The sequence below is a fragment of the Odontesthes bonariensis genome, chromosome 24 (assembly GCF_027942865.1).
Source record: "Odontesthes bonariensis isolate fOdoBon6 chromosome 24, fOdoBon6.hap1, whole genome shotgun sequence".
Lineage (NCBI taxonomy): Eukaryota > Metazoa > Chordata > Actinopteri > Atheriniformes > Atherinopsidae > Odontesthes > Odontesthes bonariensis.
In genome coordinates, this window is record NC_134529.1 from 6,221,664 (window position 1) to 6,234,809 (window position 13,146).

The 13,146-nt window shown below is 38.4% G+C and overlaps 1 protein-coding gene across 2 annotated transcripts in view; it reads right to left on the bottom strand.

Annotated features, from left to right (window-relative positions):
• Positions 1–7,480: 7,480 nt before the first annotated feature.
• Positions 7,481–13,146, bottom strand: part of msraa (methionine sulfoxide reductase Aa) — a 38,935-nt gene continuing 33,269 nt past the window's right edge. For both annotated transcript variants that reach the window (XM_075458763.1, XM_075458762.1), the window contains exon 6: positions 7,481–8,068. In XM_075458763.1, coding sequence (XP_075314878.1) covers positions 7,898–8,068 — 171 coding nt within the window. In that variant the 3' untranslated portion in view covers positions 7,481–7,897. The remainder of the gene's footprint in view (positions 8,069–13,146) is intronic.

The following is a 13,146-nucleotide window of genomic DNA, read 5'->3' on the forward strand; positions in this document are numbered from 1 at the left end:
ACCGTTAAAGGTGTGTACTGTCCAATGCTGATTTGTTCCTAAAGGCGTCTACGAATCTTACAGATCTGCTTAATTTGTCTCTGAACCACCTCGGACGGATCATCTGGAGCCTGAGACACATTTAAGAGCTTCCTCCAGCAACTACCAGGCGGTGCGGTCTGCTTTACACTCGATGTGAACCGACGCTCTACAGACATCTAGTGGCAAGACAAAGAGAGACTTCTTCACTGTATTGCATGATTTATGCCCCATTAAAATGAAACTTCCACTCTGGGATCCTCCTTATGAGTTAAACACAGCTGGGATTTATTAGAATGTTTTTTTTTACTAGAAAAATCCTGTGCCAATAAACCAGCCTGTGTGTTGAAGCGTGTGCCTCCACATACGTACAGTAAAACACACGAAATATAGCATGGTGATCTTGAGCTTTCTTAATGCACTGGAAAAAATGCCCCTCCGAAAATAAGTAAGAAAAACAACAAATACAAGACGTTTTTGCTTGAAATAAGCAAAAAATAAATCTGCCAATGGAACTAGTGAAAATCGGCTTGTCAAGATTTCTTGAAATAAGATGTGATATTTGGGACTTTTGAGATGAAAGTGATCTTGAAATTAGCTTAAAAACCTCTTCAAATGTCAAAAAAAGCTTGTTTCATTTGATATGTGACTCAAAACAATTTGTTTTCAAGACTTTTTCATTTAACAAGATATTCCAGATGTATTGTCTTCAAACAAGTCCCTATAACAAAGCAAGGCTGCTCAATTTCTCCATTGATAATATAAATTCACAACTCTACAACATAAAAAAATCACGTAGAATATAGCATATACTTTGTTGTCTACAGTAGTAGATCAACCCTCATCTTACTTTGAAGCTCCCAGATCAAGGAAGTGACGTCGACGCAGCTTTAGCAGCAGAGAAGCTATCAGGCTTGCGTTGATAATAATAAACTCCTGGACTAATTTCAAACTTCCAAATGCATCGTTTGGTGAGTACAGACCATATTTGTACTACTGTAGAAGTTTGGTGTCATGGCATGTGATTTTAGTGTGGTAATTTTGGAGATACGGACCAGGATCCATTAACCCTTGTACTAAGCTATTCGGGATAACTCAGTAACTCAGCTGATGTTCAGCCAATATCGAAAAAACTTCGGGTGGGCTACTTGGCTGGATGTCACGGTTCAAATGACCCCAGGGTGAATCTACTCCGAACCATCACTTTAAGCTAAGAGTTAAAGTTTCACTTACATTCATGCTTCCTGATTAAGAAGCACATGTCATTCAGTGGAAGCACTCGCTGAGTTCACCAATGGAGACAGCTCCATCAGGGCTCTGTGAAAAGGTGGGACAAGAGAAAGAGTTTCCCAAAAACTTAAGAGAATAAATGAATTAATAATGCAGCACAATGAGAATTTAATGTTGCCTGGCACGACTAAAAGATTAAAGCGAATGGAAGTTCAGTAAATGGTCATTTCAGGTAGCTGTGCTTTACTGAAGAGTTATTTTCATGCAAGTTTATTAAGACTTACAATTTAAAAAAGATGTTATAAATGTAAATATCTGTAAATAGACATAATGAGCTGAAACTGTCATTTAACAGAAAATGATTTCAGTTTAATCATAGACATTTTTAAATGGTGGGAAAAAAAAAGCACAATTTTACCATTAAAATACTTCAATGTGTCGTATCGATGTCAAAGGATTCAAACCCGGATTCACAGAAAAGAGGTGGCAGAATAAAAATAGATAACTTGGGTAATTCCAAAACACTCCAAGGTGTCTACAAATAGAAACCTGGAAATATAAAGACAAGCAAGGCAGGAACATGATGACTCTTAGGGCAATAAGTTCCCAGACAAAGGGAACCAAGAGGATGTGGTAAAGAAAAGAGAAACCCAGGAGTTTAAATACTTAGGGGAGAAAATGACTAACACAAAGCAGGTGTGGCTATCAGTGATCAGGACCAACTGTGGCAGAGCTGAAGGGAACACTAACCGACCAAAACAAGGGGACATTTCCCAGTTTTAATACACAGTGGATTGATACTTTAACTTGAACAAGCTCTCTACGTTTTTGTGTTTTTTCTTGTGATTTCATCCTAAATCTTTAAGTTAAAGCGCGTCAAAGGTTGTTACCCGGAGTATAAAGTCAAATGAAAAACAAAGAACACCTTTGTTTAATTCTAAGGTTTAGGATCAGGACATTATAAAGATCATCAGATCCTCTCAAAATGAGGTAAATGCAACCTCAGATAAACAAAAACACACATGACATATTGCACTGAGGGAGCTGCACGGTGTTATGGTTGTTAGCGCTGTTGCCTTCCAGGTTCAATTCCCAGCTGGGGCCTTTCTGTGTGGAGTTTGCATGTTCTCCCTGGGCTCTCTCCAGAAATGAGTAAGAAAAACAACAAATAAAAGACGTTTTTGCTTGAAAAAAGCAAAATAAATCTGCCAATGGAACTAGTGAAAATCGGCTTGTCAAGATTTCTTGAAATAAGATGTGATATTTAGGACTTTTGAGATGAAAGTGATCTTGAAATTAGCTTAAAAACCTCTTCAAATGTCAAAAAAAGCTTGTTTCATATGATATGTGACTCAAAACAATTTGTTTTCAAGACTTTTTCATTTAACAAGATATTCCAGATGTATTGTCTTCAAACAAGTCCCTATATCTGGCAGAAATGGTACTTGTTAGGGAGTTGTGTCTTATATCAAGTGTAATGAGATATTTTGACTAGAAATGAGACAAATATACTTGGTAAGACTTTGATTTTTTCCAGTGCATGATCAGAGCCACCTATGATGTTCTGCCCTCTCCAACCAATCTCCAGCTCTGGTTTGGAGAGGATCCAGCAACCCTCAAACGCATCTCTTTTTGGTTTAAAGCCACTCTTACTGCTTTATCTACAGTTAAGAGGAGAAGTAGCAGCCAGGAGCAGCTGACCAAATGCACCTGGTTAACGGTTCAGACTCAGTAAGTGTGAGCACCTCTATAAAGGCAGAAGTTTTGCAATGCCAAGGAGGAAAGACATCAGAAATTATCTTAAAGAAGCAATTGTTGATGCCCATCAAACTGGGAAGGGTTATAAGGCCGTTTCCAAACTGCAACAAACCCAAGAGCTTCATCTCAGACTACAGGCCTCAGTTAGCATGTTAAATGTTAAAGTTACACAATTAGAAAAAGACAGAAGGGTTGCAGGAGAAAGCCTCTTCTCTCTAAAAAAAAACATGCCTAATAAATGTGTCATGTCAGGACATGTTATTCTTAGAAGGTTTTAACAGGTATTATGTGTATCAATCTCATCTTTTTGACTTTGTGTATTGACTCATTTTCACAAAAAAACCACAGGATGGCAGTACAAGCAAGTACTTAAACCAGGAACAAATGATGAGTTTAGGAACAAGCAGTCATTTTTAGTCGAAGGGGAGATGCTGATGAAGACTGTGTGTTTGCTCATGTGCAGTATGACATTATTTTTTCTGAATTCTGATTATTTTTTGCTCTAAGAGAATCGCTGGTTTGCTAAAAAAAAAAAGAAACAGATATTTAACTGAATAAAATGACATAAACTTGGGGCCATGACTGAAAAAAGTGAATAGAATTAGCATGTTTCAGTATTTTTTATACAAGAAAAAGCGTATCACTGGAGTTCTTATTAAGGAGAAAATGTAGAGGTCGACAGAAATATTCTTGAAATTCACACTCAACTCAATTATTGTGCAGTCTTCTGTGAAATCAGTCATTAGATCAGATCATCTGAATATTTTTGAATAATTACATCAAAACTACCAAGTAAAATCCTCAAGATTATGAGATAATTCATCTTTTTTTTCTGTTTTCCAAACAAAATGATTACTTTCATGAGTGTTGGCTAATGTTAAACCCTTTCTAAGGTTTGTTAACTAAACAAACATGAGATTAACGATTATGAAGTGGCTGTTTTGAGATAACGTTGCTCTTTTAATAAAAAATGCATCCAGTTCAGCTGGTGGCATCCCTGTAATGTAATGCAAAAAAGCTGAGAATCCATCTACAGATAGTCCCAGGATTGGTAAACATGAACTTTACCAAATAAAAACATATTTAAAATGATTAAATTCCTTTTTGGAAGCATTTTTAGGCCTGAAGTTGCAAACATGAACAAACGTTTTAGGTTAGACTTTAAATAGAAATGGAAAATTTGCGCAAAATCTTAAACATTAACAGCTCATTTCCAAAAATAGTGGTGAGATTTGGCTCCCAAAAGCTGGACGAGCTGTGTTCCTGCAGCCTGCATCATGGAGGTAATCCAACCCAGCAGAGATCCAAGGTGGCGCTGTGCCATTTCCAAAGAGACCCATCTCCTTCTTTTGCCTTGTGATGCTGATGCCAAGCTTTGGAGGGCCTGGCACTGGATACCTGTCCTCCTGCTGGTGTGTGTGCGCGTCCACATGCTGTACCACCAAAACACACACACATACTGTACAAAAACACACATGCTTGGAGATTACCAGCGATGACAGATGAGGCACTGGCTGGAACATCACTTCAGGCAAAGATCAGAGGAAAGAGGTCATTCTCAAACTGGCCCTGAAACACAACACGCGCACACAAAAGAGCAAAAACAAACTGACTGCAGTTTTAGTGGGACAGTAAAGAGTTTAAAGACATAATCTTGACGTTACAAAAAGGATCAAAAACAGCAAAAATGATATGCTAACTGTTTAAGGAAGCTCACTTGGTTGTTGCTGCCAAACCGATTGATTTCAGAGGCTCAAAAACTGGTGATCTGCTGAGATATTCTCCCCCAAACATCGACAGAACCGACAGAGAATGACCTGAAAATGACAACATGTCCAAGTTAAATGTAATTCCATTCGATGGCAGAGGTCAGAGAAAAACAGACGGACTGTTTCGAACAGCAACAGCAGCTATAATTATCACTTTTATAACTAAGCAGTGTTGGACGAAGTGTTCATCCTTTACTTAAGTACGTATGTCTGACTGAATGCATATAGCATACGTTAAAAACTTCTTCACCCAGTCTAGACAATATAAGATAACTTAATTAAGACAAAAACTATAAAACAGTCCAATGTTAAATGCACTATATGAAACATCATAAAATAATGAAATTAAAGGACTTTAATCCCAGGCCAGCAGTTATAAATGTCCTAAAATCTCATATGTTACTAATATCACATTAATTTATTGTCGTGTTGAAGAGGCCACAAAGACACCATCAAAAGCCCACAAAAAAGTCAAGTGATCAAGTGATTATTAAAGGCAAAATGGTGACGTAGGGCTGGAAACCAAAGTCGTGAACTGCGGTATATCAGCCTGTGGGAGCTCTATGGTTGTTTTAGGCCGACAATGTGCACAACAAATGTCAATGTTCTTCAAAACGGGTCAGAAGTACATAGTTTCAAGGTTCACAAACTTCTCCAGTGTTGCTTGATTTGGCTGTTCCTGAAGGGAATGCGAAGTTGACGTTTTTGTTTGGAAACCATGCTAACAGTTCTATTTAGCTGTGCATATGACACCTGAAAGTATTTTATCTGCACTCTTTACTTTTAAATGAATTAATTAATGATTATTTTTAATGGTTTTTTTTAATTTTAATTTTAATTTTTGAATTTTTGAATTTATTTTTAATTTCAATTTTAATTTAAAAAAAACAACAATTTTTTTAAATGATTTTATTGCCTTCGTGTGATTTTATGTAGCTGTGAAGCACTTTGAATTGCCTTGTGTATGAATTGTGCTCTATAAATAAAATTGCCTTGCCTGTCTTTGCCCTGAATTCCAGCTTCAGGATGTGGTTTCTATGCTCAAACTGTAGGATCTGCTTCCAAAATCATTTATTTTGCAGTTTTTTATCCTCTAAACCAAGTTGAAAAAACCCCCACATTTGTAATGCGTTTCAGTATTAAAACACATCTTTATTCTGAGTAGACTACACATGACGTCATATAATAAACATATTGCTGAATCTATTTGGAAGTGTTATGATTTGTTAATTGTACTCGTTAATTAGCAGATCCTGCAGTTAAAATACTCACAGTAAGGTCCATCTTCTTTCCCCAACACCTCTCTTTTCTATTAGATTTAACCGTTTTGAGCCACACAAAACAAATCTAACCCGTGAACAACATTATTTAAACAGAAGAGAGAGATGGGAGAGCATTCCTCACAAGATGGCACTGCTGGTGAAGTCCCAGCATGCAACACTGCGTGACGTATCTTCACATTCTCTGTAGGAATTAGTAGGAATCTCTGTAAAATTACAAATAAAGGTGAGACAGAGTGAAAACTAGCTAGCTTAGAAGCAAAACTAGCTGTTTTTGGGTACATTTTCATAGATTTTGAGGAGATAGATATGTTTCCTCTTGATCTATGGGGTACTCTGTTGTCTCCAAATAAAACGAATCCACTTCTTGTTGTTTAAAATCAGAGAATGTCCTCACAGCAAGAGACAACAACTGCTTGTTTCCTGCAGCTCGCCAGCTTTTGATTTACAGCTTCCTCACGAGTGCAACTAAATAAGCTGCAGAGCCCCACCGAGCAGGTACCCAGGATTGGTTCCTCCATGAAACACTCAGGCTGTAATATTTCTGAGACTGGAGGAGGTGCTCTGCAGATTCAAGGCAGGTATCCTCGTCCCAAGCATCGATGGCTGCTTTCGCTCATGATTTGATTGCATGTTAACATGTTAAAATGGTTAAAAACTCTATTTTTAGCCAAGAAAAACAAAAGAAAAACGCCCCATGACTAATATAATACGATATAATTACATTATTATCACATACATTGATGTAAAAACAGGATTTTAGTCTTTTGTTCCACCATCACAAATGCTAATCATCAAAACAGTTGCTTCTTTGCTGTCAACTGACAAAATTGCCAGATAGACTCATACTATAATGACAGCCCGACATTGTATTTTAAAAGGTAACGAGCAACTAAAACTGTCGGATAAATGAGGTGCAATAAAAGAGGACAATATTTCTTGCTGAGATGTAGTGGAGGTGAATGGTTAAGTGGCACGAAAAGACTCGTAAAGAACCTCAAATGTGTCTGTGACAATAACCCGGGTCTGCAGAGGAGCATCTGAAGGCACGTAACAAAAAGGAGTCGAGCAAGTGGTCAGAAATGGGCTGAAATGGCCTCAACGGTCACCTTTGGGATGTGGTGAAAAAGGAGGTTCGCGTCATCAGAAATCTGCCAGAGTCGTGGGCCAAAATCTAAGGGAAACGTTTCCAAGACCTCCCTGAAAATATGCCACAAAGAAGGCGGCTCTGAAGGAAAAATTGGTTTGGAAGTTCTGTACAATCTGAACTTGTTTCTGTGAAGCTTCACGCTGGCATTTTCTAAAGCTTCTGCAGGGTGAGAGTTTTTGAAAAGAGGCCAGAATTCTTCATTTTCTTTCAAACTGAGTGTTTAGCCATTTGGTTCCATTAATATGTCAAGAAGCCAGAAAAAAAAACGCAATACATCAGCTTCAAAACAAACTTTTATTCTTCTCCAAAGAAACCTCTTGAACAAAAACATCATTTTTAAGTGCAACATTCATCTAAAAAAGCTGATAAAACGCACGAGTCAGAACGTAAAAGCCCGTCCATTTACATGGAGCACAGAACTGAATGTCTGATTCCACACACCTGTCAAACAGGTAAGTATAAGCCTTTTTCCCCCACTTATCTATTCACCAATTATCAGGCAACTATATGTTAGCAGAAAGCTGAGAAGACTTAATCGTGCCTTTAAATCGCAGTTTACTTTGAAAGTTCATTGAACAGAAAAAAAATGAAAGCTGCATGAAAGAAAAGACATCTGATGCTTTTCAGATTTTAAGTGTCAACAGCGTCCTTACAGGACAGAGCAGAGGTCATTGCTGGCTCTCATTGGCCATCTAGGCTTTTTTGTTGATTCCGATTGGACAGGAGACGCCCGTCCCTCCCAGGCCACAGTAGCCGCCTGGGTTTTTACTCAGGTACTGCTGGTGGTAGTCCTCAGCATAGTAGAACGGCTTGGCCTCAGTGACTTCTGTCGTGATCGGACCAAAACCTTCCTCTGTAAGTACCTGAAAGAAGCATATATAAAAAAGAAAATATGTAAAATAGTTGTGCTAACAAATCGTCACAAATGAGACAAAAGCCAAAACACTGTTTCCGGACGACTGAATATGCACAAAAAAAGAGAGAATATCATAGAATAGAAAAATACTTTATTCATCCCCCAATGGGGGAAATTCAAATTAGTCAAGTAGCTCAAAAAAATTATTAATATTTACAATAATTGTATATTAACAACAACAATAATAATAATACAATAATAAACAATTCTAATAAAAATTACTAATACTAAATAATAATAATAATAATAAAGACTAAATTAAAAAAAAAAAAAATCAATCAATCAATTTGAGAAGAACTCAGCAGTCACTGTTAAAAAGCCTTATGGCAGTGGGAACAAAGCACCTTCTGAACCTTCTATCATTTGTACCAATCAAATATTACCAAATGACTCTTGGAAGATCATGAACTTATTGAACTTGAAATAAAAAAAGTATTAAACAGTGAATTTTCTAAGCTTTATGCATATCTTGAGAGGAAGAAATGAAGAATTAAAACGTCTCGTACACAGTTTCATTTCAAAGTGTCAAACAATTCCTCACATCTTGACATCAAATGGGACGTGTATTTAAACCAGCTTCACCACAAGAACGTTCAGCTGGATTAATCTCATCAATACTTTATCCTGCAAAGCAGCTATCAGCATCTTAAATGGTGTCCATGCAGAACGTGTGCAGCTTCTGTCGGTGTATCAGTTACTGATGACACCTTCTCCTGCCTGTGATAAAAACAACCGAACCAGATGGTGTGTGGGTAAATTAAAAGACAAAGAGAAGACGCTCCCGCTGATGAAACTTTCATTTGCCATGAAGGCTGTTCTGCTGCTTTTAGCAGGCAAGTTTACAGCAAAGCGTCTTTTTTGATCATCTCATGGATGGAGGAGGAGATAAATGTGGTTTGACACTGACACGTTCAGCCTTTTATCTGCAAGGCTGCTCTTCTTCCTCCACAAAGAAATGCTTTAAACCCAAAGCTCTGAGCCGACTGCTCTCAGGTTTTTTCTTTGGTTATTATCCTGTTGGTCACCCTCAATGGTTAATAAACAGAGCAATGAATCTGTTTTTCTCTGTGGCTCAACCCAGGATCATCATAAAGAATACCAGAGCAGATCCATGTTTATCTGGTTAAAATTTAATGTGAAACGCAACAAGCCGAGCATTTGGGTTAATTATGTAAAGGCTGAGTGCTTCATCTGATTTAAAGAAGGTACTCAACTGGAAACCAACCGCATGTTATAATTCACAGCTTGATTATTTGCTCCACATCCTGTGATTGTGGCTGCATCGGTGTGATAAGTCAGAAATGATTTACACACAGTATCATCAACCATCTCCACATCCTTCACGATAAGAATCCTTTAAGAGTGAAATAAACCTTCTGAAGGTGGCTAAGTGGCATCACTGCAAATGGAGGGATCAGTGGGAGAAAGTTAGCAAACGCAGCAGAAACTGGATAAAAATAACATCAGACACAAATCAGGAAAACAGCTTGGTACCAGGTTGATGTGGAAGGTCTGAAAGCAGGGTGTGTGCGGAGCAGAAAATGCAGGCGTTTCAGCAGGTGTATGCAGATATTTAGCATTTGAGCCAGATAATCGGCAAAGGATCAGCAGCAGTGCAGAGCAGGTCGAAGATAAGGATAAAACACCTCAAACTTATCTGAGCGGCTCCACTCAGCCCTCAAAAAGTCAAGCTAAAAGCTTCAAATCAGTTTATATCAACAGCGTGTCATCACAATGTCAACATCCTGAAACGTTGCAGTAGTTCCACACACAGTGTTTACAGAGGCCGTGTAAGCTAGCATAATGACCGGCTAACCAGTTAGCAGCAGCTATAGTCATCCACCACTCATTCTGTCAAGTCTGTTTGCACACTATTCAAACTAAAGCTCAGTTTTCTGATAGAGGGACAGTTCTGGAAAGATGTGCATCAGTATTTCTTATGGTGACAGCAGTTCTATTGGATTTATCTAACGGTGGGCGGTGATTTTAACCACATTTCTGGATGTTTTCAGATACACATCAAACTGTACATGTGAATGTAAACGTGTCATGCTTCTCAAAACCAGGCTAACATACATGATGGTACAGTTAGGGGTCAAATCCTTCCTGTGTATAAACACTCAACTCGACTCAAATGAGCCTCGGCACTACATGCATGCTCCAAATATCCATCTTTTTGCATCTTTCAGTAAAAACAGTAAAGTTTAAGTGTAGATCAACACATCCCAGTTCCCTTTAAAGCTGCTCTCATTCACATGCTTTTTACATATTCTGTTTTATCAAGAAATTGGGACTAAAAATTAGATTACGTGTCGCTCTGCTCTGATAAAATCCTGATTTTATAACTGCTGCATCATCTGACAAAATCACCATTCAAGTAACTTAAAGACGGCATCTGTGAAGTGACTTCAGACACACTCACGAGTAGGACGATGGCCCACAGAGGAAGTTAGAAGCCGCAGAGTGTCATGAATATTTACTCACATGTCCGACTCTGCAACCTTCTTCAGTCCATAACTGGAGTCCCTCATGTGCACGTATGCTGGGAGAAGGATGTCGGTCCATTAAATGCCCAGGTCGAACTCTAACCGTGGCTTTTTTTAACAATGATGATGAACTGTAGTGATGTTTAATGGGGTAAATCCTGTCCATATTCATTTAAGTGCACATATTAAGTTAATTTACAGGCTCATTGTTTCATTTAGGGGATAAACTAGAATGTGTTTTCATGAATTCCTGTGATTATTTTTCTCACTACGGACATTTCTGCATCACCATCTCTCTGAAACACATGTTTAGCTCTTTAAGGCCCCACTCCTGGAGGTCCCAGTCTGCTCTAATTGGTCAGTTTATGATTGAAAAAATGGTGGAAAGCAGGCTTGAGGTTGAGCAAAACAAGCCACAAGCAAGGCCTTATGCAAACGGCAGGAGTTTAAGGCTGAGCTCCAAATGAGGCACTTAATTTGGGAGATTCAACAGGAGAGAATAACTCCCTTTGCTGCTGTTTACTTTGGGCTTTATAACTTTACAGATTTTAATCCAAAGAAAACAGATTTCCCTTTAAAAGCCCTAACCCTATGCTGGATTAGGTATTATCAGCACCTTTTTATAATGCATTTCTGGCATCATATGTCCTGACGGCACCTCGTGTTTGAACTCTTCAGGGAAATAAGTTTATTTTTAGTGCAAAAAAACTCTCCTCAGTAATTTCACACACTGGTGGCTCTAATACATAGTAAGAGGTAATTATTTTATAACCATTTTAACTTAATTAACGTCAGCACACGAAGGCTTTAAAAAAAGATGCCATCAAACGAACCCAGAGGGGCCGAAAAGCTTTTAAAGCAGAAAATAAAAGATGGACATAAAAGCTGGAACGTTGGTGACTTCAGCTTTCATTTGAGTCCCCGCAGCTTATTCAACCCTTTCTGTCAGGATTCATCCTCATGACTGCAGTCACACCGCAGGTTATTTCAGGTAAGTAAGGTGGAGGTGAAGCACAGCAGTTAGACTGGGATTCGCTTTTCTGATGCTTTATGTTTAAGGTTGTTGAGTTAAAGACGGACTATGAGGCTATGTACAGAGTACAGTGTTATCATTGTAAACACCGATCATGCAGAAATGTGATTATAAATTGGTTATTATTATCATGGTTAGCCATTTTTCCCAGCTTGAGTGATGTCATCAGGAGGGATGTAAATAAAGGGAATCATCCCAGGTGGCCTGTATGACTCCATTCTTCTCGAAGTTTCAGTGAAAGCGAGAGTGTCTCAGTTGTTTATTATCTACCCACAGACTTACAGATGAGTTACATCAACTGACTTCTCAAGATGCAACAGCTGCAATTACTGAGTCTGTCTCAGATTTTCTTTCACAGAACTATAATCGACCGAAAACAAAATCATTTCAGTTTTAAATCAACATTCAACCTAAAAAAAAGGTTCGATTTTAATTCAACTTTGACGATATCTCCAAAAACTAGAATTTAGAAAACATCTTTCGACCCCTTGAGCTCGCTTGGAAATGCAGAACAATGCAGTGGATAATAGACAAACAGGACTTATACAACCTGGTGTCTGTCTGTGGCTGTAACTGCATCAGTGGTGCATTTACTGGCCAGAAAACCAGCAAATCTTTAGCTGATCAAGCTGAAAACCAGTCGATCATCAGTGCATTCCTAATAACTTTGATCACCAACGAAATGAACTCACTTTGGGTAAGCTGCTGCGTTGGATCTCTTCGATTAAATTCACTTCAATTCAAACGTTCTATTCATACCAGAGGGGGGAATTAGTAAGGAAAGCAGAGAAGTATGATTAAGAGAAAAAACATGCTCATTAAATAGGATTTAGTGCAATGACACAGAGTGAGCTGCTATAAATAAATAGCAGCAAAAACGGTGAACAATAGGACTGAGATATTAGTGTAAGTCACGTAATGACTGATATAGAGCATAAAATCAACATGCATGTAGGTGAATAGCAATAAATAGCAGCAGCAGTAATATCCAGAGCATCGTGGAAGCGTCCTGATCCCTTTCTGAGTGAGCATCAGTGGTGATCTGTGCACGAACGTGGGGTGGAGATTGGATCTAACACGAAGCCATACATCACGTTTGAAGCTGTTAACTAAAACTGAAATGCAACCTCGTTCTCTGAGACTTTTCCTCGCTGTCTTTCCACGATCTGCCGGATGAATCTGGCTTCACTGTCAAGGGCAACGCCAGTTCAGGTAGAAGAAGAAAAGGATTATGAGTGGAGTGTTCGTTTGAGATAAGAAATCTTGGCTCTAAATACTGACTACAGCTTGCTTTGGGTTGAAAAACATGTTTACCGTGTAACTCAAAATGGCAGCAGTTCCCCATTACACTGCAGTAGTGGCATCTTCACTGTCCCTCCTGTTTTTCAATGTTTCACTGCATCAGTTTGTGTTAGTCCCAACGCTGTGCTAGCAGCCTGCTATAAATGCATAATTCACGTCTATTAATTTGCATGTCAGAGAAGTAGATTGCTCATTTGGAATGCA